The 26,511-nt window shown below is 37.6% G+C and overlaps 2 protein-coding genes across 2 annotated transcripts; one reads left to right on the top strand and one right to left on the bottom strand.

The window, feature by feature from the left end:
* Nucleotides 1-2,252: 2,252 nt before the first annotated feature.
* On the top strand, nt 2,253-4,452 carry spryd4 (SPRY domain containing 4). Its single transcript, XM_020929532.2, has 2 exons — nt 2,253-2,422; nt 3,090-4,452. The coding sequence occupies exons 1-2, from the start codon at nt 2,281-2,283 to the stop codon at nt 3,629-3,631; spliced, it is 684 nt and encodes a 227-aa protein (XP_020785191.1). The 5' UTR covers nt 2,253-2,280; the 3' UTR covers nt 3,632-4,452.
* A 385-nt stretch (nt 4,453-4,837) lies between these two features.
* LOC110164497 (glutaminase liver isoform, mitochondrial-like) lies at nt 4,838-25,105 on the bottom strand. The gene is made up of 18 exons (XM_020929531.2): nt 24,836-25,105; nt 22,923-23,010; nt 19,292-19,413; nt 13,881-14,010; nt 13,117-13,196; nt 12,391-12,554; nt 12,188-12,246; nt 8,920-8,952; nt 8,762-8,820; nt 8,626-8,692; nt 8,491-8,541; nt 8,185-8,361; nt 6,753-6,884; nt 6,193-6,285; nt 6,056-6,117; nt 5,696-5,772; nt 5,524-5,587; nt 4,838-4,991 (listed from the first exon to the last, which is right to left on the bottom strand). The coding sequence occupies exons 1-18, from the start codon at nt 25,045-25,047 to the stop codon at nt 4,838-4,840; spliced, it is 1,824 nt and encodes a 607-aa protein (XP_020785190.2). The 5' UTR covers nt 25,048-25,105.
* Between the last annotated feature and the right edge of the window lie 1,406 nt (nt 25,106-26,511).

Raw genomic sequence — 26,511 nt, 5'->3', positions numbered from 1 at the left:
ACTCAAGTCTGGTATTAGAAGAAAAAAAAATGTATAATGGTGCACTATATAACATTTTCCCAGCACTTGCAAAAACATCTTCATGTATTATTCTTTTGCCTGCAATTTTTATTTATTTATTTTTTTAGTGTAGCATTAAACATATATCTATCTTCCATCTATTTTTTAAATAACAAGTGTAGTAGGTGTATTATAAACAAAACCAACAGCAGCAACAACAACAACAATACAAACAACATAAAACATACATTTATTTATTTATTTATTTATTTATTTTTGTGTGTGAGCAGGGGTTGCGTCTCCACAGATCTGACCTGCATTTGACCTGGCCAACTGTTGTCTGCATAGATGACTTTTATTAGCCTGATTCATCAGCCGCCGGTTTCACTCAGAAAACCGTCTAACTTTGCAGTGTTAGAATTTGTTCAATCAACGGCAGGCGGGTACTTTTTATCATTTAACCAATCACTGCTATTTGGTTGTGACGTATGTAATGCACCGTTAACGGGGCTAACTGGTATATTAAACTTTTCCCAAATCCTGTAGGAAGAAGGGCTTGATAAAATTCACCAAACATTCTCTTTATTCCAGGCTTTAAATCCTCGATCTCAGGAATCATTGCCAACACATGTATGGCTCTTCGCTGACTGACTGATTCACACTTCCGGGGTTTTTGCGAACCATCTAGTGTATTCCAATTCCTGACCTAGTCGCTGGAAAGAAATGAAATTGAGCAGAAGCACTAGGTGGCACCAGCCTGGCTAGACTTTTATGCTATACTTTGAAATATCTCAGGCAAAGTAATAACATCTCCATGGAGACAAACATGTGACAGGCCCCAGAAAAATTACATGGTTCACCTTTAAGACAAATTGCTGATCACAGTCATAAAAAGCAAGTAATAACATTTAAACCTCATACAAGTTGACCATAAATCTGTATTAGCCTCAGTATAACCCTATGCTGTCGCTGTATATCACTATGGCATCTCATTTGGAGTTAATATTCAGACTAAATGTAAGTGCACTTAACCTTATATTTGTACAAAGACAATTTAATTATGTAATCTAAGACTTTACTGAGAGCAACATTAATCTCATGACCACTTAGCTCTATGAAGGAAAAGCACCATACTGTACTCTATGCCATGTAGACAAATCTATTTTAGTTGATTCATACAGTGTTTTAATTACAATATGGCAACATCAGTCAGCCAGAGGAGATTTTTAATAACTACACTCCAAACGTCCATCCATCATCACAGCCAAAAAAAAAAAAAAAAAAAAAAAAAAAAACTACAAATAATGATGTGTGCCTTGTGTAGACAGGGCCATAAATAAACAATGGCATTTGGTCCCCAGCTGGACAGAGGGGTGAAAAATGCATCAAACAGCAGTCACAGCAGTCCAGCCAAAGTTAATCTGCGAGATATTTATTATGGCTGTGTGCTTAAAAATACATGCTGTACCCAAACGCAACATCAACATTGTACTGACATTCACCCATTATAAAATATATATACACACACTGAACTGTCAAACATATGAGAAGGCATTTATATTGAGAACAAAAACAAAAGCATCAACAGACTGGTTCTCTATCATCATATGGTAAGATTAAATAGACTTAGATTTCTTTATTTGATCCCCGAGGGGCAAGTCTGGTGCAGCCATCTTAAAAACATCCACATTAAAGCATCTCCAAGCAAGAAACAGGAGATTGATATAGGGGTGAAAGACAAACTAATAATAATAATGACATTAGAGATATGTTCAACAAAACATGTTTTAGATATTAGCCTACAATTGAAACTACAACGTGTAGATTAAAACACACATCAAAACACCGAATCTGATTCAAAACTTCAAAAAGCTCTTATTTTTATTTTAATGCATGCATATTGTAAACCCTTTGTCTCTCGTTTGCACTGAAAATAACATGTTGTATGTTTTTCTCAAGTATTCTAACAGCACTGTAAAATGTAACACAAAAAAAAAAAACTTTTATTAATTCATCAAGTTTATAAGATTGACCAGAATGGCGGTAAAATAGACAGAATACATGAATAGAGCCCCAGAGAAATAGCCAAATGTTAAAGCAATTGGAATTTCAAAGTCCTAAATACTAAACTCAGTGTTCATTCAAGGCTTTCAGGTCGCTGTCCATGGTGCTGAAGCGTCATGTACCTGCAGTTCCTCTCCGTTAAGACAGGGGCAGCAGAGCGCTCCTCTCTCTTTCTTATAAGGCCAAGAGAGTGAACATGTGATCAGAGACACAAACATGGCGTCGCCCGCAGTGGCAGCAGCAGCAGTCCGCTTCTGTCGGGGCTCAGGGCGGGCGCTCCCCCTCCTCTCTTCCCGACACAAGCGCTTCATGAGCCCGCTGCAGAGGAGGGCGTATGTGGTCACTACCACCAGGAACGGTATGGCAACACTTAAACTAAATAACCACGCTTCATGGAGGCGCACGAGGTCAAAATGTTCAAGTGTGGCTGACAACAAAAGAGGTTTCATTAGAAGTTGTCAGCAAGTCTGGAAGCTCGTAACAATGCAGCATGTTCATCTTTCCTCAGTTATAATCTCATTTATAAGCATGCACTTGCAATTACTCTATTGTCTAGTTAAAAATTTGTTATGGGTTAATAAATAATAAAAGTTTTCAGACTCCTTAATTACATAACTCCATTTGTTTATGTGGGTCAGTGCAGCCGACACTCAAAAGCGAACTCAGTATAAATAAAGGTAATTGTAGTAATTACACACATACAAAAAAATCAAAGGTAATGTGGAAGTATGAACTCTTAGATACCAAACAAGACTTTGATTTCAGAATTTAATTGTCCAGACCATGTGTCTATAAAACATGAACATCAAAACCAAAATTGACCAAAATGTCTAGTGTAACCTTACAAACAAGAGTTTAAAGTAATATTTCTGCTCTGCTTTTATGGTTACTTATGGTCCATATCAATCAATTACTAATGTATTATTAAAATATTCTCTGAATATTGTTATTAAGATATTAATTTTGTCGTTATCGCCCCCTTCTATGTCATACTAATGTGATTGCTGTATTTTTTAAAATTTCAGATGCAAAGTTCAAACTAGATGAGAAGACTGCTCACAGCAGTCTGGATCTCTTCAAGAGGGACACGGGAGTGATCTACCGAGTCCTGGGACTGGACCCGTCTCAGGTGCAGAACAACCCCGAGCGCTTCCGAGACTGGGCTGTGGTTTTCGGAGACGAGAAGATCCGCAGCGGGAGACATTACTGGGAGGTCACCGTCAAGAAGTCCCATGAATTTCGTATTGGAGTTGCAGAAGCTTTGATGTCTCGAGATGAGTGTGTGGGCACCAACAGTTCTTCTTGGGTTTACGGATATGCCCAGAGGAAGTGGTTTGCCATGTTGAACAATAAAACGGTTCCTGTGACACTGGTAGGAAAGCCGGACCGCGTGGGAGTTCTGCTCGATTATGAAGGTGGAGTGCTAGCGCTGGTAGACGTAGAAAAAGGCAGCATCATTCATAGCATCAGAGCCAAATTTCAGGGTGATATTTGCCCCGCTTTTGGACTTTGGGATGGGGAGATTGTGACACACAGTGGCCTGGAGGAGCCAGCAGGCCTCAAGTGAAGACGCTTGAGCAGTGGAGCTTAACTGTTCAAAACTCTAGAGGTGGGAAGTATGTTGAAAAATAGGCAATATCAAGATTGTTGTTTTTGAGAGATGCCAAATTACAAGTAATCAAGTAATATCAATAATAATAATAAAAAAAACTCTTACACACCATGAAAATGTTATTCTTTGATTGAAATGTTTTTTTCATCATGAGTTATTGCTCAAAAATACCTTGAAAGCCATGCATTCTCACCTTGAGCCTCTCAACAGATCTGACATGTAACTAGACCTGGTGGAGTCCCCTGCTTGTCTCTGTGGAAATAGATACATTTGATACTAAACTGTGGAACATTTCTGCCAAAGCTATATTTTCCCATGATGACAAGCAGGTGGTGGGCCCTCTCTTAGGAAAGTTGCGCAACAATGTTGCACACTCTTCTAAAACAAAGATATAAGGTGAGATTCCTGCATCTGAGGCATTGAAGCTTTGCTATAATATCATCTGAATATTGCCATAGGAATTTAAATAAATTATTTTCTTTTCAATATCTCCCACCTCTATGTTATTGTGGCTTTATCATAATGAGGTAAAAGATGACTAAGGGTCACAGGTCATTTTGAACACCATCAGTAATATTAATACCACTTTCATACTGCACGGGTGCTTATGTGTTTTTCATGTATTACTTTTTATTGACTGAAGTGTAGGGTGTTCTGCAGATATGAGTTGCCAAGTTTGAGCATTATGAGTGCTTTCATGTTGTGCCATTGTTTGTATTATGAAGACATGAACCTCACACATGCGTTATGACGAAGAATAAAATAATGTAACAGAAGTGGAATAGTTTTGCCTTTTATTTAACTGACATATTTACAGTAAGTCTTCAGTAGTGCTGCATGAGTCATTAAGTGGTGTCAAATATATGCCATTCTAAATATAACAATGACCACATGGATATTTGACATTTGAATCAAAAGCACACTATAATAATTAGTTGTGATTCATAGTTTTAGATTTTAACTATACACATATTTACATTTATTGCACAAATTATCTAAATAAAAGAAAATAAAGTGTGTAGCTATTTACAGCAGAACAAAAATAGAAATAACACAATTACACAAATCTATAAAATATATGTTTTGTCTTTAACTCATAAAATAATTTTATATAACAATAATATAAATAAATCCATTTGACTGTTATTATGATTTACCTAGTTAAACAACACTCTTAATAGTGTCCATTATGGTCTTGGCCTCTGCGTCTGTGATTCTGTAAGTGCTGTCGTAAAGCTGTTGATAATCTTGTAGGAGTGACACAATAACATTATGTCCAAACTGCATGGCATCGTCAATGGGTGTGTTCCCCCACCTGGAAAAGATGATTTATTAATCTCTGTGTACATACATTTGAGTCTGAGGAAATGTCCAGATGAGGGTACTGAACAGAGTAGCCAAACTGTACTCAAAGGAGTGTAAAAAAAACTACACTACTAACGACTACGTGAGTGAGAGAAATTGTAAGAGAAACTGTCAGCATGTACCATCTGATTTCCTATTTCAATTGGAAGGACAAAGCATTAAATAATGCATAAAACCTGTCATTTTCAATAGTTATATACCATAAAATTAGAAAAACTAAATCATATCTGACAAGAAGTGCAAGACGCATCAAATCATTTCATATTGTCAACATAAAGTTTTTTATAGGCTTACTCATAGTGGGAAGACTAACTAAGTAATACTGTTACAAAAGTAGTAGTAAGTAGTAAGTATGGTGTTTATTTAAAAAGGTACTCAGGTTGTTGTAACTGAGTACTGGGGAAAGTCTTGCCCAAGAGCAGATACATACTATATATTTTCAGTAGCAGGGATTGAACCACCAACCAGCAGCCAAACCTCACCTGTCTTTGCTGAATGGATTTACTTTGCAGATTTCTGTGAGGAAGATTACAGCTTCAACTTTGCCTGAAGATGAAGAGAAAATGCAGTGTGATGTAATGTAATGAGAGATCTGACATGCGGATATTACACACACCAGCTATTACAGATGTGTGAATGCAAGATAAAAGTTACCTTCGGCTGCTGCAATATGAAGAGCTGTGCGAGAGTCGTAGTCGGTCAGTTCCATGTTCACTCCTGAGAGGGCAAACCTAGAAAATATATATTTTTAAAATTATATAAAAATCCAAAATAAAGGTTTTTATTTTATTTATTTATTTTATCAGTTAATATTACAAGATCCGAAGTCAGGACTGTCAGAACTGAAGTTACTTTAATGAATGGCAAAATGTATTTACTCTAAAAACGTTTGGACGCTACCTGGATGACTGAGGGATTACACAGACCCTTAGGAGTTTGGATTTCCCTATTTAACCTTTCATTCAAGAAGATGATTTGTCAAGAATAAGTTTACAGTGGACATTTTTAAATTACCTTCTCATAGTGTTCACATCCCCACTGTAGGCTGCAAACATGAGACTGACCACATACTTGTTCTAGTAAAAGAAAAGGCTGATTCAGGATCACTGTAAAGTAAAAAAAAAAAATCTTCAAAATGGCTGGTGACTTACGGGGTCCTCGTCGTATTTTCTACGTGGATCGTGTTTTTTGGTGAAGTGTCTCAGGTTGTCATAATTATGGAAATTGAAGTAAGAGACAAGCTCCTGAGAAGAGACATATAAGGTTATATAGGTTATAGCATAATACAGGAAGAGTTACTTCAGTTAAAATTAAAAGGTGCAATATGTAACCTTTCTGGAGCTTTGCCTCAAATGCCTCACGGTGTGACAGAAAGAGTTATATATGTTTTATTTATTCAATTTCAGGTCTTTTTAATGCTTAAAAATACTCTGAAAAACACGCATTCTCACTTGTAATTTGGTTTCTCTCCATGACGATAGATAAGTTTAATGCCATACTGTGAAGCATTCCAGGCAAAGCAATATTTTCTCCATGGAGACAAGCAGGTGGTGTGCAACGTCCATCAGAAAAGTTACATAGTGATTTTTTGATTCATACACATTCATTTAAATTCTAAAAATTAACTTGTGAAATTCTAAGTTGTCCAAAGAGCGTGAATAATGGCAGAAATGGTGTAGCATAATAAGGGGTGGTACTGTTAACAGCTTACTTGACAGAAGTGAATGCTACGGACGCTGTTCCCGAGTCGGTCCAAAGGGGGCGACCAGCACATCACACCCATGACATTAGGGACCACCAGCAGAACTGCTCCAGAGACCCCGGACTTAGCTGGCAACCCCACCTTCAAAATAAGAGACAAAATATTTAGTAAATTCTGATTAGAAGCTATATAAGTAAATAGTAGTCAAATGAGGTTCATTTGGTCTTCTGATAGTTCTTGTTATTAGGTTCTTTTTTCATCCTGCCTCTACCTCTAGTAAGACAGCGCCAAAACCTGTATAAATCAGCTGACCGGACACGTCACAGCAACATCACGTGACTACTCTGAGGAAGAGCGCTAGTGAGCAGTCGAAACTGTCAGGTATGAAAACAAACTCTTGGTCAGTAATATACGCTTAAAGTAGTTTAGTATGGATGTAACAGCTGCAATATCTGGAATTTGCAATACTTATATACTACAATATATGTTATAGTTAGTTTCTGATTTTGAAATACTGTTGTGATATACTAAGAGAAAAAAGAGCACAGGAGACGACAAACCAAGATTCTTCGGTCCATTTAGTTTTTTCTAATGACTAGAGCCAAACTGTTAAAATAATTTACATTGCAGATTTAAACTGACATTTTGTACTAATGAGTACCATATTTCCTATCCTGGCTGGTACCACCTAGTGCCTCCACTCAATTTAATTTCTCTCCAGCAACTAGGTCAGGAATTACACTAGACGGTTTGCCCCGAAGTGCAAGTTCAGGCACCAGCCAATCAGCGGGGAGTCATATATTCAGTGTTGTCAACGACTCCTGAGATAAATTATTTAAAGCCAGAATAAAGACAATATTTGGTGAATTTCATCAAGGAGAAAGATGTTATTGCCCTTCTTCCTACTGGATTTGGGAAAATCTTAATATACCCGTTAGCCCCGTTAGCGGCGCATTTCATACGTCACGACCAAATAACAGCGATTGGTTAAATGATTAAAAAGTACCCGCCTACCATCAAGCAAATGAAATGTAAGGCTGCGAGGTCAGACGGTTTGTACGAAGTGAAATGAAGTAAAACCAGGTGATGAATCAGGCTAGGTATTTCCACAATCCTTCCTCTCTTTCCTAAAATATATCCAATAAATATCCTAGCATGAGTTTAATACAGTGATGATAATAGAATTTGAATAACATCCCAGATATGTGGCTTGTGTTCACAGTCCACAATATAAAAAGGCTTTTGTTTGGCACTATAAACTTCATCTATCAAGTGCATGTGGAGCAGTTATGTTTTTTTAATGACAAGCTGTGCCTGTTGGCTATAGTAGCAGATCGGAGCAAACATGATGGTGTCCAAAATGACAGTCTTGTAGAATTTGTTCAGCGAATAATTAATGTCAAGTTGATATTTACACAATTCACATCAGGTGGATTCTTACATGGAAAGCAAACTGCCCGGAGAAGTCGTACATGCCACAGGAATGCATCAGGCTCAGTGTGTTTCGGACGGCCTCGGCACTCAGGACGCGCTCGCCTGTGATTGGACAGATTCCTCCATTGGCCAGAGTGGCGGCCATGACACTTCCAGATTCACAGGATACTTCAATGGAGCATAGCTGAAATAAAAGTAATGTATTCAGAATTCTTTATCAACTTTCAAAATGCTTGCAAGCACTTAATACAGTTAAGCCAGCATTCTAAAATATACTGTTGTATCTGTGTAGCAATTTAAAGTTATGTCTCACCTGGAAATAAAAGTCAAGGGCTGCCATCATGTCTGCATTTTCTGGAAAACACTGTAAGGACAACAAATGTATTACTTATCAAAACACTACAGTGTACACTTGGTGCAACTCCAGTGACACAATGAAATGACTCACTTTCTTCTCCTTGAGGTAGTATCCAATGGCATAATTCCGATCTCCAGTCTCCCTCTCAGATTGGAACCTATAATCGACAGCATGGTTATAACAAGCAAAAATGTTTTAATGCATTTGGATGTAGATATAAGCTTACGTTGCATTACTGAAGCCCACATACTCTGCACCCGCCATGCTTTTGAGAAACTCCATAACCTGAAAATAACACATTTCTCATTCACCGTAAACTATTAATGAAAAAAAAAAAAAGGAGAATAGATAATCAGGCATACATACAAAACTTTATTTACTTACATAATCAAACCGTTCGGCCTTATTGGACATGGGCTGTCAAAGAAAAAGAGATGTACTGATTAACATTTTGACATTTCACATACTACTGAGGTCATAATGTCAAATTTGCTATTGATTTGAGATGTGAAGATTAGTTGGTTAATCTATAATCATGATTATTCAGGTCACAAAATAATTGGAAGAACTAAAAATTGATAATCTATAATAAAAAAGCAAATATGTTCACCGTAACAAGCAGTAGATTTTCATTTATGTGTTGTAAGTGCTGAAAAATGGAAATGTTAAATCTTTTGATCCAGAGTGTACATTTTTGGAATAAACATGTGGGCGGAGATGAAAAGGTAAGATGAAAAAATTTTCTGAGCACTAATAATTATAATAAGGGAATATGGCTAAAAGTATTTAAGTTTTATTTTATAATTCAGAATGTTTGATTTCACAAAGCTGGTCACATACATCGTTGCTTTTTTGTATTCAGCCTTATGATTTATTATATGTAGATTCATGTATTTTAGCGTGTGTGTGTGTGTGTGTGTGTGTGTGTGTGTGTGTGTGTGTGAGTGTTTGCATGCATGTGGGTGAGGCGACTGTCTAGGTCAGGAGTCTCCAACCTTTTTCTTCCGATAAGCTACTTTTACAAAAAGAAAATGCCAAAAAGCTACTTATTTTAGCGGTCACAAGAAATTGAGCATAGGAAAAACTTAGATGGGGAACAGTTAGATACCTATAAAACATAAACCATTTTCCATTTATTAGTGTACAAAGTTTAGGGTGACCAGATTTCCAAATGAAAAAAACTGAGACGTCCCCATTTTTTTTAGTCATCGGTAATAATAAAACTGTGAAAGTAAGTAATTAAGGAAAATTGTTATGTAGAGACTATTCATGACGAACATATAAATCAGTATAGTCACATTTTCTTTGTGTTTGGGTATTTTTTAAGCAGCTTTTCTGTATTTTACCTAAACAAATGACAATTTATGCCTCTTTTTACAGTTGGCAGGGGTCAGATTGGCCAAAAACAGGAACACATGGGACATTTCATGAATAAAACTGGGACAAAACTGGTTTTGGATAAATCTGCTGGGGCAGGAGACACAGGGCTCAAAACTGGAAATATCCTGGGTAAATAGTAGTTACAGTGGTAGTTTATCAAATCTGAGCCATTCAGCACAATAAGTATAATTCGAAATCCTTTGTCGAGGTACTTGGAAGAAGGTGGAGAGCTACTGTATCTTGGTAGCTCCCAAGCTACAGGTTGGAGATCCCTGGTCTAGGTTGCTTAGTTATATGGGGTTGGGCAGCTGTGGGGGTAGAGTGGGTGGGTGGAAGGAAGGAAATGTTGGATTGATTTTAATGACTGTAAAGCTCTTTGTGTTACATTTTTTGTATTAAAAGTGCTTTATAAATAAAGTTTGACTGATTGATTTTAGATGAGGGTAATGAAGGAAAATTCCAGATTTTACTTTTTTTTGGTCCTGGTCTCAATAATTGTGAAGAATAATTACATCATATTCTTTATTCTCACAATACATGTAATACTAATTATCTTATTTTTAATTCTGCTACATTTTTTCTATAGAACTCTCCCTGTGTGTCCCTACAGGGGGCAGTGTTTCTGTACTGTGACATTGACCTGACTCTGGACACTGTGCTGTGAGTGTCCATGTCATAGTGAATGTTTTACCCCTTTGGCAGTGAAGGTTGTGGAGCTCTTTAAGAGCAATCTTAAATTTCACTCTCAAGAAAAAAGGAAACATGCCAAGTCTAATCAGAGGAGGAATGACATACCAGAAAACCGGATTTAAACTGGTTTTGACAAGATCCATCAGCTAAAATCTGCTATTCAACATTTTAGCAGTTGGATCTTGCTAAAATAGTACTCAGTACAGAGCTGAGAATGCAGGTATTCCTCATCATAAGTGTGACCACCTCAAGATGTAGAAAAAGAGAGATGAGATGCTGAATGTGACTGGGCACTGAAGGACAAAATCGGGAAATTTAAGATCATACTAAAATCATATCATACATAAAAATACTCTGATAGTCTGTGTTTACATTTCTTTGTGAGTTTTTTTTTTTTTTTTAATCATGTTTTTGTGTAAATCTCACTTTTTTATAATTAATGTGGCTTCAATGAAAACTGGGTCATTCTCTCAGTAAGTGGGGCAGGACACAGGGGCCTAATTGGTTGTGAAGGACTACCAAAAGAGGGACAGGTGGTCACCCTACTTTGGCCATTAGTATCAATGTTGTACCAATATATAAACAACTGAATTATAATTAAATGCATTTAATCATTTGGTAGAAAAGGAATGGTGTTTTCAAGGTGATGTTTTTAACTATACATAACAAATTTACTTACAGTTTTTTGAAAAGTTAATTGTATTTGTAACTGTAATATCATAATATTACACAATACATTAAGTCAAAATGAATAGAATTTCTTCCTCCCCAAAAACACACCTTCTGCTCCATGGCTTCCTATTGGTCAGTGGAGAAGGTCAGGCCCCAAATATACCCTCCTCCCGCCCCCTGGTGAACCTGCCCCATATTTGACAACAGGCCTCAGTGTACCTCAGTCAGCTGGGAATGTTTGTGTAAAATAAATACACTTGTCCATTCAAGGGAATGGCTTTGGAATGATTGGAGGCAGGATTCGTGTCTGTCTGATCAAAGTCCATTAGTCACATTTTCAGATTGTTTGGATACACAGATGGCCTTGGGTGATAAAGTAGTCAAGGAAAATTTGTCAACCTCAACTGTTTCAACACAGCTGTAAAAGGCGACAGGCAAAATAACTCTGTCCTTAATTTTGAGGTTTTGGGCCTCTTTACTCATTGGTGTAACTTTTCTGGTGGAAGGTCTGCTAGCTGCTCTTATCCATGGAGAAGATATTGCTTCACCTGGAATGTTGCATGGTATGGTATTAAACTTATCTATCTTAGATTTATTCAGTTGCAGATGTTTTAATTGGAAAAACACCAGCATAAAAACATGCATTCAGTGTTCATGTTTCCACAGATCTAGCTTAGCTAGTCATTCTTGGTCAGGACTACCTTCACTGGAGCATTTTTGCCTGTTGCGCATGTTTTTTGGTTGGTTTGAATTGCAAAGGTTAAGGGATATTTGTGCACACATACTGTAACTGATGTTAATGCACGTTCTGCTTTGACATATTGACCAATGATTGATTATTGGGTACCTATACAGTTGAGATAGATAACCATTCATCTTCTTATAAAGTAAGTATGCAAAATAATATTACCTTTATCAAAGAACTGGTCACAATAGCTCCAGCGTTCACCATTGGGTTGTGAGGTTTATCTGCAGACAACATCCAAAATAAAAGGTTATAAATGAATACTATTCACCAAAATTAAATAAAATGAAAATAAATCATTTCTTTGATGAAGTTCTGGCTTCATGAATGAGTATGATGTAATGAAATCATGGATGAGTTCAAATTACCTTCATCGTTTAGAGACAGTTTGTTGAATTTGAGTCCACTGGGCTCTTTGCCCACAAACTGGTGCACATGCTCAGTGCCATGCTCATGCACAGCGATGGCATACTCCAGGGGCTTCACGCAGGACTGCAGGCAGAACGGGACCTTAGTGTCACCCACTGAGTGTCTATGAGAGGGAGGGATGGGGGTCGGGGAAGTGTTTGGAAAAGGCAGAGGTGAATAAAAATGTCTTCATATTTTTGGGATCATCCCGATACTTTTTACTACTTAGATAAGATGAGATAATCTGATATTCTGCCAGAGAAGCATTAAGAGACAAAAACCTGCCTGTAAATGATTTGGTTGAGTTTTATGTATGAGTTTCCTGTTTGTTTTTTCTTATTACAGATGGTATGCACTTTATTCTGCCCTGCACACTTTTACTTCTGAATGCTACTGATCCATTCTTTATTTCTTATTGTCATTTCCAATTAAGAGGTAAAAGTCTCACTGTTAAAATATGTTACAAAGTAGGTTGATTTGTGTAAAATGTTCAACATTCATGTGCATGAACCAGTCTGTGGTAACTTGGTGAATACTCTAAATTGTAATTTGCCATATCTCCAGCACATGTACTATTCAAGTATTTTGAATTATTCTGAGGACAATATTTTGCCCACCTCTGAGTGAGATGACATTATGGATGAATAAAATGAATAAATGACATTAAAATGATCACATGACTTTACCTCTGTCCATCGACAGTGCACAGAGACACACCCCAAAGATCAGGACTGAACTTGGCCAACTGTGGAATATAGTCAGCCACCTGCAACAGATACAAGGGATTTAAGATTGTGTAGAATAAAGGAATTTCACACAACCAAATGGGGACAGGAGTCAGTATTCTTGTATCATATGGTATTTGAAATATCTAAACGTCAACTCTAATAATGTTGAACCTGACTATGCTACTAAGTCAGTGATTATGCTTTTCATGGAGACCACACACTCTGCACATTTACAGTGGTCATTTTGTCTGCTCCTTTGTCAATACAATTTGTATTACATCTCATATGTTGAATCTTGTCATTTCTATCAGTGACTAGATCCAAGAACTCACATTTACAATAAAAATCAGCATAATTTTACCTTTTTACCCCCATCTGTATTAAGTTTTATTGCCCTACAGAATGTTGTGATGTCATCTGAAACTCAACAATGATGGGTCCTGCACTTTAACATTTCAATGAGGGCATGCCTTATTTACTCTCAGGTTACTTCTGCTGAGCTCAGAAATAACCAATCTCCCATAGCCTGAACAGCCTGTACATCAGCACCTGCTTTTTAATGTTGTGATGCCATGTGAGCACATGCCTTCTGAATGTTGTGATGTCATGTGAAATCCAGCTTTAGAATCATATACATGTGACTGTAGTACTAACAGGCCTGTATACCATATTTCTGTATACAGTATACTGTATATCTCTTCACTGTGTAATGTTAGACTCACTTGTCCTCCCTCTTGTTGCTGTGCACGATCATACATTTTATCAATTTCCAGCGTGAACTCCTCAAACTCAGGGATAATGAACTTCTTCTTAAATGCCTTTGTCAGGAGCAGGATTATGTTGCTCACACATCTGCAATTAGACAGAAGATTTAGTGATACTGGGTGACTGACTGCAATTAAAACAATTTGTTTAAAATGCATTCATTATTGACACTTTTGTAATATTTGTTGATTTTTGGCATCCTTGCACAGCTTTGCTAAGGACACCTTCAGCTCAGTGCTTATTGACATTTCTTTGAGGATTAATTATCCTTGGTCTGCACCATTATGAGGTTATAATACTCCCTACAATGAAAGCATTGCCAGACATGAGCTGTCACCACACAGTGTTGAGTATTAATTTCTCTGGGACCTGAACTGAAGAAATTTGTCCTGCATAAGTGTGTTAATACTTTATACTTCTTCTTGTGCATATTTATCCTCTGAATAACAAAAATAACAGGAGACTTAAATGCTATGATGACTGTGTATAGGGTGACAAAAAACATTAATTTATGACACACATCAGGTAAAAACTCTCTGCATTTGACCCCTTCTTTATCCAAACCTGCAATCTGCCAGGAGCAGTGGGCAATGACAGCCCAGGGACCCATCTCCTACCTATTATTACAACTCTAGAATAACACAAATTTCTGGAAAATATATGAATCAGTCAGCAACTTTATTTATCTCAAAATGGATAGGAAAGGGATGTTGAAATGTCCCTCAGTATGGCATTAAACTTATCAATAGTAGTGTCTGCATTGCTAAAAAATACATAGAAAAACCATCCATTCTTACTGTGGGATGGCTTGCCTATTCACAGTTCAGTAACTGCAGTATACTATACTGTAGTACATTCATGGTAAAGCAATAACATCTCCGTGGTGACAAACTGGGGCAGACCCTCCACCACAAAAGTTAAGTCAATACAGATAATCGGTCAGTATATGCTTTCAAGGCACACATTCCCTCACAGCTTCTCTAAACTAAAATATCCTCCTGGAGAGCAGCCAATCTGAGATGAGCCTGTCGACACTGACAGTTTTTAGGACACACAGAGGAGAGACAACTTCTATTATTCATATGGGTAATTTCCCCCAAAATACAAGAACTACTTTAGTCTATTTCTATCCATTATATTTATAGCTCCCCTCGTGATTTTGATGAATAAATTTATGTGGTTAATGTGTAGTCAGCACAATTTTTTATGTCGCTAGTGTCAGAAGTTAATGCTAAACTAAATAACAATGACAAAGAAAAATAATCAATATGTTATTTTCATCAAATGGAGCTTAATCACTTTAGGGTCTATATGAGTTGAAGGTTATAATTATTTCTGACTGCAAACACTGAGAAATCTCTAGTTAAAAACAGTCATTGGCAGATCATAATAACTCAATGGAGAAGTTAACTAATTACTGTAATAATTTTGATATTTAGTGTAGTTTTTCCCTTATTTAAACTGCACTGAAAAACTTAGAAAAACATACTTCCTGACTGTGAGCAGGTTTGCATCTCCACAAATCTGACTTTGACTTCTCTCCTGCTTGTTTCCTCTGACTATAATATAACATATTATGTTATATGGCCTAAAACTGATCTAACTCCATGGAGAATGTTCCAATGTATGGTTTTAACTTTCTATTTCCACAGAAACAAGCAGGCGACATGCCACCTCCAGAAAGTAACATGCTATATCATTAAAATATATAACATATAATTTACGTATATAATTCAAGTCAAGTTAACTCTACTGAGATATTCCTTCTTGAAATTCATCTAACAATCTTTACATAAAAGTCTTAGGGTGTGTTCAGACTACATCAAAATTGGGACTGGAACTAAATCCTGAAAGAATCCTCAAATAGATCAGGACTAAAACATGACGAGAACAGGACCAAAACAAATCTAATTCAGGCTCCAACTTGGACTAAACCAGGACTCTTAATCTGACCCACCATACACATATTTCCCCGCCGCAGAGCACTGGTCCCTGGCACGTGAATCGGCCCACAGCAGCTGGCACCTGTCGTCTCTCCCTCATCTCCCTGCAGACTTAAATAGCTCCGCTACTGTTACACAAGTGCTGAAACCTGTGCAAGTCCTCTATAACCTTAGCTAACCCAACGCACGCTTCCTGCTTCCCACAGTAATGTTTATGGTGTATCTGCCCTTTCCACCCTTCCCCCTCCTTCTTCCACTTGTTTCATAAGAGGGTCTAATGTGTTGTCACGGGAACGCACAGGTGATCAACACTTACCTAGAAACACAGGCAGCCCCATTAAGGAAGCAAAAATATTGTAAAATATAACCACAGACAACAATGATTGGCCCTCGCGTGTGCCTATGCAGCGCCCCCACCCTGACCTTAACCTAACCTTACCTCTAAACCTGAGCCTAGCCCTACACTAACCCCTAAACATGCCCCTGACATTGACCTTAACCCATACCCTAACCCCCACACCTAATCTTGCCATTTTTCTAAATTCTTTAATGTCTGACATGGCAGTCTTCAGGTCTGTAAGGGGGGCGTGGTCACAACAGGGACACCTGCAGGACACACAGTTGCTCTCCTCCTCTCCCATCTGATGTCCACAGTGTCAGTGTTAGAGTGAGATGATTGCTACTACATGTGTTGGGCAATATATTGTAGTGCACAAGATCATGCGCTGTTGTAATATAATAAAGATGGAGCCTCATGTCACTCCTGCAAGTCAGAGAGGCTGAGGATTGTGACTACCAGCTACTAAGTAAAGCATGTCTCATGGCTTGTGTGTCTCGCTAACTTGGTGAGCTATCAGTAGTTATTCTGCAAAGATGTCTAAACAAGCTGAGGGCAGGGGCTAGAGCACCTAGAGAGTGACCCACTGCAGAAGAGTCAACACTTTCAGTCTTGCTGAAGGAAAGTGAGAGACACAGAGTTATTATGGTGATTATGGTGGCCCCCTCAGAGCTGGTGTTTGGGTGACACCTGGAGAAGAGGGTGCTCCGTGCTTCTGCTTCACAAGTCTCACTGTAGATGCATATTTAAAACAAGTCCGCCTGGGCTCTGTCTTGTGCGTGCTGGGATGGAAGGGAGAAAAGGAGACCTAGTACTCGTCTATGTCCAGTGCGTAACCAGTGTCAGAAAGAACAAGTTTTAATAGTTTTACAGCCCTGACCTCAGTAAGGTGACATAGTGATTCTAATGCTTTCTTACTTTCATAATTGGATTTACAAGTTATACTATTTCTTGATCTATGTTATAATGTTGTTTCTTCATCAAAAACACAAAAGTGGGGTTGTGTTCTGTTTCATTCACACATGTTTAAACCCACCATAATTAGGCTGAGTTCTTCTCTTAAACTGAAAACACTTCACCTTGATGTCATGTGCTAATAGGAAGTGCTCCACTGTGTTATTAAAGTCGATACACCTTCACAAGCTCATCATTTGGAGGATTTCAGCTCTGGATTTGCCAGTCTTTACAGAACAAGAAGTAAAAAGTAGCTGTTAACTTGAAAACTACCACTACATGACATTACAAGGTGGAATAAAGCATTTTGAACATGGAATTGTAGACTAATAATAAAAAATTACTGAAACTCAAATGTGTGATGAATCAACTCCAGGTATGTTTTTGAGGAGGTAACGGCATTATAACAAGGCTGAAAGCTCTGTATGATATAGGACCTTTAATATGTACTGGCAAAGGGTCCAAACCTGCTTGTTTTCTATGGCCAAAAAGTTAAGTTACAGACCATTTCTGTGGAGGGTTGATTCTGCTCAGTGTATGGAAGTTTTTTTTGTTTAGGTTTTTTCCCCCAAAGTATTTCCTTTACAATAAAAACACCTACATCTATTATGCAAGATGCAAAGCAATAACATCTCCATGGAGACATGCAGGTGGCAGACCTAGAAAGACTAAATGTTTAAGCCATGGTTCAACTCTATTTTAGTCCTGGTTTAGTCCTGTTTTAGACCTGGTGTTACTGGGAAAGCCAAATATTTTCTTTGTTGACTAGGTCTGAAAAGGCTGAGACAGTCTACAGTAGCGATCCCTTATAGGTATATAGCTAAGCCCTGTAGTTATGCTGTTTACTCCTAGAAAGAGCTGATATTCTTGTCCAAATGTAGCCATAGTTTGAGCTTTATTTAGTCCAGTTTTATTTCTGATTTTAGTCACAGTGTTATAATAAATTAAAAATGGTTGCGTGGCCAAATATTTTCCAAGGTGGTGCAAAACGATCCCAGAGAAACTTTTAAAAGCTGTGTTTTTAATAAGCTTGAAATAATTTGTTCAAGAGAAGGCTGATGGACTGTGAATAATTAGTGTTGAGCATTAAATAGATACACGACTGAACGTGAATGATTATATGGATATTACAACTGCTAATGCTACGCTCTCTACAATATTGTCATTATGGAATTAAAGCTAGTGCTATTACTCCTTTATATAAATATTGTTAAAATGTATATGAAAATAATGAAAAGTTCTTGCTTTTTATTGTCAAGTCGCATTTTAAGACAAGCTGGCAGCAAAAAATTATTAGAAGCCTTGACAGTAGCTTAGCTGGCTAAGGTTGGATGGTTCATCATTATTGCATCAGTGCCTTTGTACTCTTTGGCAAGACACTTCAATCTCTTTGCCAAGCATGAGAATGGTTACTTGATATTAGGTGATATGAATGTCCAGGAAAGGCAACACTACATAATTATTATTTTTTTAATTAGTTGCACTTTAAAGGACCTACATTATGCTATTTTTTAATCTATAATATAATAATATAAAATAATGTTATTTCCTCATCAAACATATACGTGGAGTTGTGTTTTGTTTTATTCACCCATTTTAACACACAAATCCTGCTAGGATGAGTTCTTCTCTGAAACACAAAAAACTCTATTCCACTTTATGATGTCATGAGATAATACAGGAAGTGCTCCACTGTGTTTTTAAACTCCATACACCTTCTCTAGAATCATTTGGATGATTTCAGCTCTGGAATTGCAAATCTGTATTTAACTAAAAGTAAAAGGTGACTGTTATCTTAAAAAATACCTCTATCATCATAAGGAGGAACAGAGCATTTTGAGCTTTGGAGATGTAAAGAGACTAATAATAAAGCATTACTCAAACATGTGTGAATGAAATAAAACACAACTCCGCATATGCTTTTGATGAGGTAACAGCGTTCTAACATGGTTTAAAGCTCACAGCGGTCAAGTTTGCATAATATACGGCATTTAAATGTGACAAGAATGAAGAAGGAGTCAAGTTTCTATAATATACGACATTTAAATGTGACAAGAATGAAGAAGGAGTCGAGTTTGCACAATATACGACATTTAAATGTGATAAGAATGAACACACAGGTATAAGCGTGCACCTTCTGAACAGCGCCTTGTCCATCATGGCGTGGCTGCTGGATTCACGCGAGGCTTGCCTTATTTGCTTCAAACAGTCACGCAGCCGAGGATCAGACATCAACAAACCAGTTTTCTTTAAGGCCTGAGACAGAAGAGAGGGGGAGAAAGATACAGTTAAGAATGATAGTAAACAACATGGTGCATATAGTTAAGAAAAAAACAGGACTAAGCAAGAAACAGGATTAAATACAAGATCAGTGTATGGACTTGTTCTCCAGACATGTTAAGCTCAAAGTAGATTAAACAAATATTATGAAAAATTATGATTACAGTACTTTCTAAAAATCTAAGAGTCTAAGAATTTTAAAGATTTTTTTTAAACAGTAATTCAGACTTGGCAAAAATGGGGCAATGGGCTGTCCACTCGTGGCCCCTCACACTTATGTAACTCTCCTCTCACATGAAGTCAGCCCTCAGGCTCATGGGCTCCACCTGAGCTGTACTAAAAACAGGCATGCTCTCTTAATTCATAAGCAGCAGACATGAGACTATTTAAGCACATGTTCTAATGTAGAGGCACTGCTAAATATAAAGTAAGACTACAGTTGCAATTAAATTACAATCATAGTTTGAATGGATGCAGTTGTAAGATAATTTTCTCTGTAAACAACCCTCTAACCCTGTAGTTGCTTAGACCTCGATCATTCTGAATCACACAGGTCACTTGTGATATTTTAGCACTTCATATTTTGCTCTTCTCTTAATCGTTAATGCTCCTGTGTTTAAAATTTAAATTCTTAACATAATTCTACTATTAAAAAATATAACACAAACTTGTCACAGTCCTTGTTTTCCCTAACGTACATGAACATTCACACAAACAGTGGCTCCCTCTTTTGAGCTTCACTCGAGGAAAAACTAAAGCACTACCCCAGTTCAGTCATACTGTATAGTTCAACAGCCAGATAAGAAAAACTAAAAAAAAAAAATCAGTCTGAGGGTCTTATGTACAGCACCAAAACTGTTAAACCTATTTTTTAAAAGCTTTGTGATTCTTCTGTTAGTTTAGCTGATTATTAATGCACCAATTGCAATCCAAATAGTAACATACTGCAATAAATACGTGTATTCTAGTTCAGCTACTTGTCCAAACCATGTCAGTCTGTCCTTTCTACCTTTTAATTCAATATATCCAACATCCAACTCCATTATATTCTCTATTAAAAGCCTTTTCTTTACAAACTAAACAGCTTGCAGATTATTTAAGCACTGTTTATCATATGAATCAATTAAACTGCTCTGTTGTTCAAAGCCCAGCACTCTCTTCATTACACAGTGCAGTGCCTGTTGTTTTAATGGTACACCAGGGACTGTATGTGAGTAATTCAAAGTCTTTCTGCTAACTCTGTAATTATGTTGATACTGGTCCTGAATTTCCCCCAACCTTTTATCGATTGAAATAACATTTAACACAAGCTCTTGACCTATTTCCAAATACAATACATACAGTCAGCCATGACACGAGATCTTTATTTCACAATCTGAGCTAAAAATGATTTTCAGATTACACAGAGGTTAATGTGCAATGACTGCCTTTCTCCGTCATTTTGTAACAGGACCGCATATGTAAAATGTATTAGTTTAACAACTCAAGATAGTCTAATTTATACAAGTTATCATTCACTATAAAAGAATTTAAATTTATTCAGTGTGTGAACCTATGTGAATTTGCTGCCACAAAAGGAGGGATCATTGGACAATGGTAGATTCTTGTAGTGTTGTTTCTTATGCTTTATTTTAGATCTGTTAAATTCAGAAATCAAAGGTGAAGTCTAAGTTGGCATGCTGTAAGATACCAGCATGATAGAGTGCTTTTACTTATGATTAAAAATATAAGATTTTCTGTAGTACTATACTAATATACTATAGCAGTATACTAATAGCCCTGTCAGAATTTGTTACAGGTTTAACCCATGTGCCCTAGAACTTCGAAATATGCCAGATGTTATTTTTAGAGTCATTACATAAGCTCTGCTCCAAACACCTTCTCACCACAACGAAGAATTCAGCTGAGGACATGCTTTGTCTTTCTTTATACCTTCTGTCACTTCCCATGTCAAGGTCAACTCAGCAACAAGAAACAGGGTTCCCAGTTTACATAATAAAATCCTGTATAATAAATATCAAAGTCAAAATGAAATAGCCCCGGTTGCCTTTCAGTTTTACTGTCTAGTAATAGCAAAAACATAAATCTAAAATAATTTGGACTTGGACAAGTGGGATATAGCAGAAGTCTAGTTGCTAAGAATATAGGCCTATGACAGAGCAACAATAATGCAGCTAACATGCTTTTCAGAACAGGAAACAGGTCCACTGTAACTTCATTATTGGTAGTTAAGCTCAAACTAAGATAATATGGAGTAATTGAATCCCATAGGAGGGGCAATAGTATTTCAACCCTGAACAAATGTGCATGAGATCAAGATTTACAATGTAATGTATGTATTGTAAAATCAACTGTGACTTCATTTAAAGCTGCTGTATGTAACTTTGCTTGGCATGTTACACTGTGTGGAATTAAACAGGCCCATATTACACTAATTTCTGCTCTGTCTTATAATGTTGTTTCCTCATCAAAAACATACCTGGAGCTTTTTCTTCATTCACACGTGTTGAATACCAAAATCCTTCAGATTTAGGTAGTGCTTCTCTAAAACAGAAAACACTCTGCTTCACCATGTGATGTCGTGTCATATAAGAAGTGCGCCAGTGTTTTTAAACTCCAGTAGCTCCCTTTCAAGTAGCTTGCCAAGGGATTCCTGAATTACACGTATTGTCCTGAAAAACTCAAATTTGATGAATTAAATGCTTTTTATTATTGTAAACCTATTATTTTGATGCCTGACTTTGTGCACTCATAAATAAATACTGGTTTATGTTCTATGTTTTATCCAACTGTACCCCATCTAAGTCTTCCCATGGCTTTTATGTATACTTTATTTCCTGCGACCGCTAAAATTAGTAGCTCTCTGGAATATTCGTTTTGTAAAGGTAGCTCACCCGAGGATAAGGCTGAAGACCCCTGTCATACACCTTTACTAGAATTATTTGGACGCTTTCTGTCTACTATCTCTACTGAACAAAGGTAAAAGGCAGCTATTAATTTGAATATTATCGCTTCATGACATCACAAGTTGGAACAGAGCATTTTGAGCTTTGGAGATGATGCACCAGGATTACTCAAACATGTGTGAATGAAACAAAACACAACTTCAGGTATGTTTTTCGTGAAGATCTAATATAGCTTAATGCTCACAGAAGTCAATTTTGCGAAAAGGTACATATTTTCAGAGTTCAAAAAATTTTGAAAAACCTGCACTGTAAGCCTGATCACCTCTCCACAGATCTGACTTGTAGCTTTGGTTAGTGGCCTCACTTGTTTATCACTGGGAAATAATAACTGAATGCAAACAAATGTGCGTGAGATACCCTAATTTGGATTACGATTCAATAGTGATTAAATTTTTGCAGCTCTAGTTCCTTCAGTGCCAAGGTTAATTCGTAAACATCAGGCGTGTCCTCTGGCGCTGCCGCAGTGGAAAGTCTCAACATTGAGTGACAGGTGAAGTGTGAAGGCTGTTGTTGACTCACGGAGACAAACTGTGACAGGGGAATGGTGTCTTTGCCTTCAGTGATGGTGTAAAACAGTAGGTCCTCCATCCCCTCCATTAGCCTGTATCTACACAAGCAAAACAGCAGGGGGGGAAAGAGAGAGAAAGGAGTGAGAGAGATGGAGCGACAGGGAGGTTACAGAGAGAGGGAGAAGGGACAATGTATGAAGGAAGAGAGACAGGCAGAGACAAATGGAGTGGGATGAGAAACAGAGATGGGAGGGGAGAAGAAAGAGAGATTGAGAGAAATAGGGAAAGGGAAAGACACAAAGAGAGGCATAAGGGTAGAGAGCGGGAAAGACAGAGGAAGAGGAGAGACAAAGATCGAGTGAGGGAGAAAGGGGTGAGATGAAGACAGGGGGTGAGAGAGAGGAAGAGAGGGGTGAAAGGGAGTAAGAAGGGGGGGGGGCAGAGAGAGGAGGAGACAAAAGAGAGGTGGAAGAAAGGAGAGAGAGGAATAAGAGAGAGGCAATAGGAGAGAGACAAAGAGAGAGGGGTGAGGAACAGTAAAAGGGAGGGGGTCAAAGAGAAAGGGGAGGAGGAGGAGGAGACACAGAGAACAAAGAGAAAGTTAGTTAAACATACATAAATCTTCTACGTCAATCACATGACCTGTTGAGAAAGACTGGCGCACGGACCAATATTGATGCATCAGCGCACACAAACTCTGCCTGTGTGAGGTCATGTCTGAGGGCAAATGTGGGTTCATGTCTCATACGACAACAAAGTTCAATTAAAAGTCAGTACAACAAAAATATAAATCATTAAAACTGCTAGAACATTTGTGACTTTCAGATGAAGTCACAACGTTCTAAATGCCAATAATACTGAACACAGATGGAAGGCAGCAGGTTCATGACATTATCACATTTTAGAATTATCATAATGAACTGAATGAATAATTTTGCAATCTTGCGCAGCCCTTATATTTTAAGTTTAAGTCAACGTTGCATGCATTGTAACAAACATAATGTGTCTAGAGTAATGGTGTATAAGAATACATACCAGTCAAACGTTTGGGCACACTCTGTTATTCATTGTTTTTGTTTTCTTTATTTTTACTACTTTCAAAATGTAGAAAGGTACATATGGCAAGATTTTCTGAATAATGGAGTAAAGGAAAAGGTTAAATAAAGTAAAAAAAAATAAAGGGTGGCTAGTTATATTAAGAATATGTAGTTTTGGTTTTTTTAGTTTTTTTTTAATAGAGTTACTTTTAGAATAACGTTTTTCCTTGTTACCTAATTCCATGTATCTTACTTCATATATTTGATGTTTTCTAGTAAAAAGAAAGAAAAAAAAAATTGAATGAAATTATATGTCCAAATTTTTGTCTGGTACTGTACTATATACTTACCATAAAAGGTCATCAATCTGAATGAATATGGTATTGTTTGTTATACTAACTAACTGTTGTGTATTAATACTGCATAACGCAGTAGTAGTCTGGCAAAACCCAAATCACTGATTTATATCACTGCTATGCGGCCGTCGCCACGACATCAATAAACAAATGTTCAACTCCTGGGGATAAAATGTAGTAACTAGTATCATTTAAAACATTGAAGTAGCTGATAATAGCTGATATTTTGGACATTTACAGACAGTGAACAGGCTTTTCACATTTACAAGTTAGACATTTCAGTTTGTAGCTGTGGTATAAGCGCATTAAACAACTTGTGCAGTTTTAATACATGCAGCGGTGTTCCTCCGTGAAGTGTGAACTGCTCCTTGTTGTTTAATGCTTACTTCAATATTCTAGAATGAAAATATGTTGTCATTTCTGGTCAGTCCTTGCCATATGTCCTTCCAATAGTTTTCTCATTCTAATTGTGTGTCTTGAACATGCATTACACCAGATTAAACTGAAACAGTCCATTTGATGTAACCTACTTGGTGTGTCCTTGGTCTTCAGGGCAAGTCTGATGCAGGGCTCGTTGGGGCTGAGTGGGTGATGCTGTGATCCCCCAGCCCGAGGAGAGAGGAGCAGGGAGCAGAGTCCGCCACAACACAGAGCTACCCTCACATCCAAGCCTGGCACTGGGCCCTGCATGTTTTAACAACTGCAGAAGCCCGGGGTTAGCTGTCCTTTTTAAGCAATGCATTAGTAAAAGAAAAGTATAGAGAAGTCTGCTTCTGCTGCTGGGGAGGAGACTTGTGGGCAGAGCAGTTAGTCCTCAGTGAGTTTAAGCAGGTGGCGTTTTACAGTCACAGATCAAATGCACAGAGAGGAGGAGGAGGCGGAGCTCCGATACAGACAGACTGACCTCATGACAAGAGCCACTCACGTACAGTCACTGGGGCAGCTGATAGCAACACAGCCAGGAGTTACCATTCACATTACCCATGGGTTCCAGAATGATGCAACACTCAGGCTGTTGCCGTAACGATTGACAGTTTAAAACTATTGTAGCCACCTGTTGGTTTTGCCTTGACCTGTAACACTTTAATCTATTTGAATTAATTTGGATTTTGTGCATGAATTTTAACTGGTTTTATTTTAAACCCTACCTACACCTCCTATACCTATAGGTAGGCCATCATATTGTCATCATAATGCAAGCACTGTTTATTTAACTTTTTTTAGTCCTTGTCTCCATGGAAATAGATAAGTGCAATAGAATACTGTGGAACATTCCAGACAAAGCAATTGACAAGAGCAGACTCTCAAGTTACATGTAGCCTGCCATTAAGAAAATAAATTATACAATAATACATTCATGGGGGACTATGTAACTTTTCCGATGGAACCTGCATGCAGCCTGATCGCCCTTGGGGATGTGATTGCTCTGCCTGGAATGTTCCAGAGTATGGCATTAAACCAATCTATCTTGTATTTGAACAGGTGTTTTATTGTTTAAACATACCTTGAAAATTATGCATTCTCACAGTGAGCTGGCTCGCCTCTCTGTCTGACCTGTTTCTCTCCATAGCTCTGTGTAACACGCTACTGTGGAACTTTTCAAACAAAGCAAAATAAATGAATTCAATATAAACATAGATGACCCTGTGCAGACAAATGACAAAATACAATTTCAAAATCTAATGCAATTACAGCTTGACTGAGAGGCCACTGAGAAAAGTTATGGTAAAGCAATATCCAGGACAAAGTGAGGGACCGGGGTTCACATACACTAATAAAGATTGGAAGTAAATAAAACAAAAAAGGTTGCTCCCTGATCATTTCTGTGTGTAATACATACAGGAACCACTATTAATCAACTTGGTAGTAAGATACAAATAATGCAGACTAGCATGATTACATTTGATAATTCACACAAATGAAGGCTTGAGTGTGCATGAGATTGTAATATTGTATCAATCAAAGGTTACCTGTTATCACCGTAGTCGTCTGCAAACAGTGTGAACTTACAATTAATTTAATCAGCCTTAAATATTTAAACAGGTAAAGTATGGACTGGGCTAAGGAGTCAGGAGCTCTTGTAACTTCTCCAACAACTCCCAAGAACGATCGGCGTTGTTGCCCCCTCTCCTTTTCCAATAGCGACACCGTGTGGTCAATGTGCCGCATGTGCACTGGACGCACACGTGTTTTTCCTGCGCTCTCC

This window comes from Boleophthalmus pectinirostris, unplaced genomic scaffold (assembly GCF_026225935.1).
Source record: "Boleophthalmus pectinirostris isolate CB_2022bp ecotype Guang Dong unplaced genomic scaffold, ASM2622593v1 HiC_scaffold_8, whole genome shotgun sequence".
NCBI lineage: Eukaryota > Metazoa > Chordata > Actinopteri > Gobiiformes > Gobiidae > Boleophthalmus > Boleophthalmus pectinirostris.
Note: the sequence above shows the minus strand (reverse complement) of the source record. Positions and strands in the feature narration are given on the sequence as shown.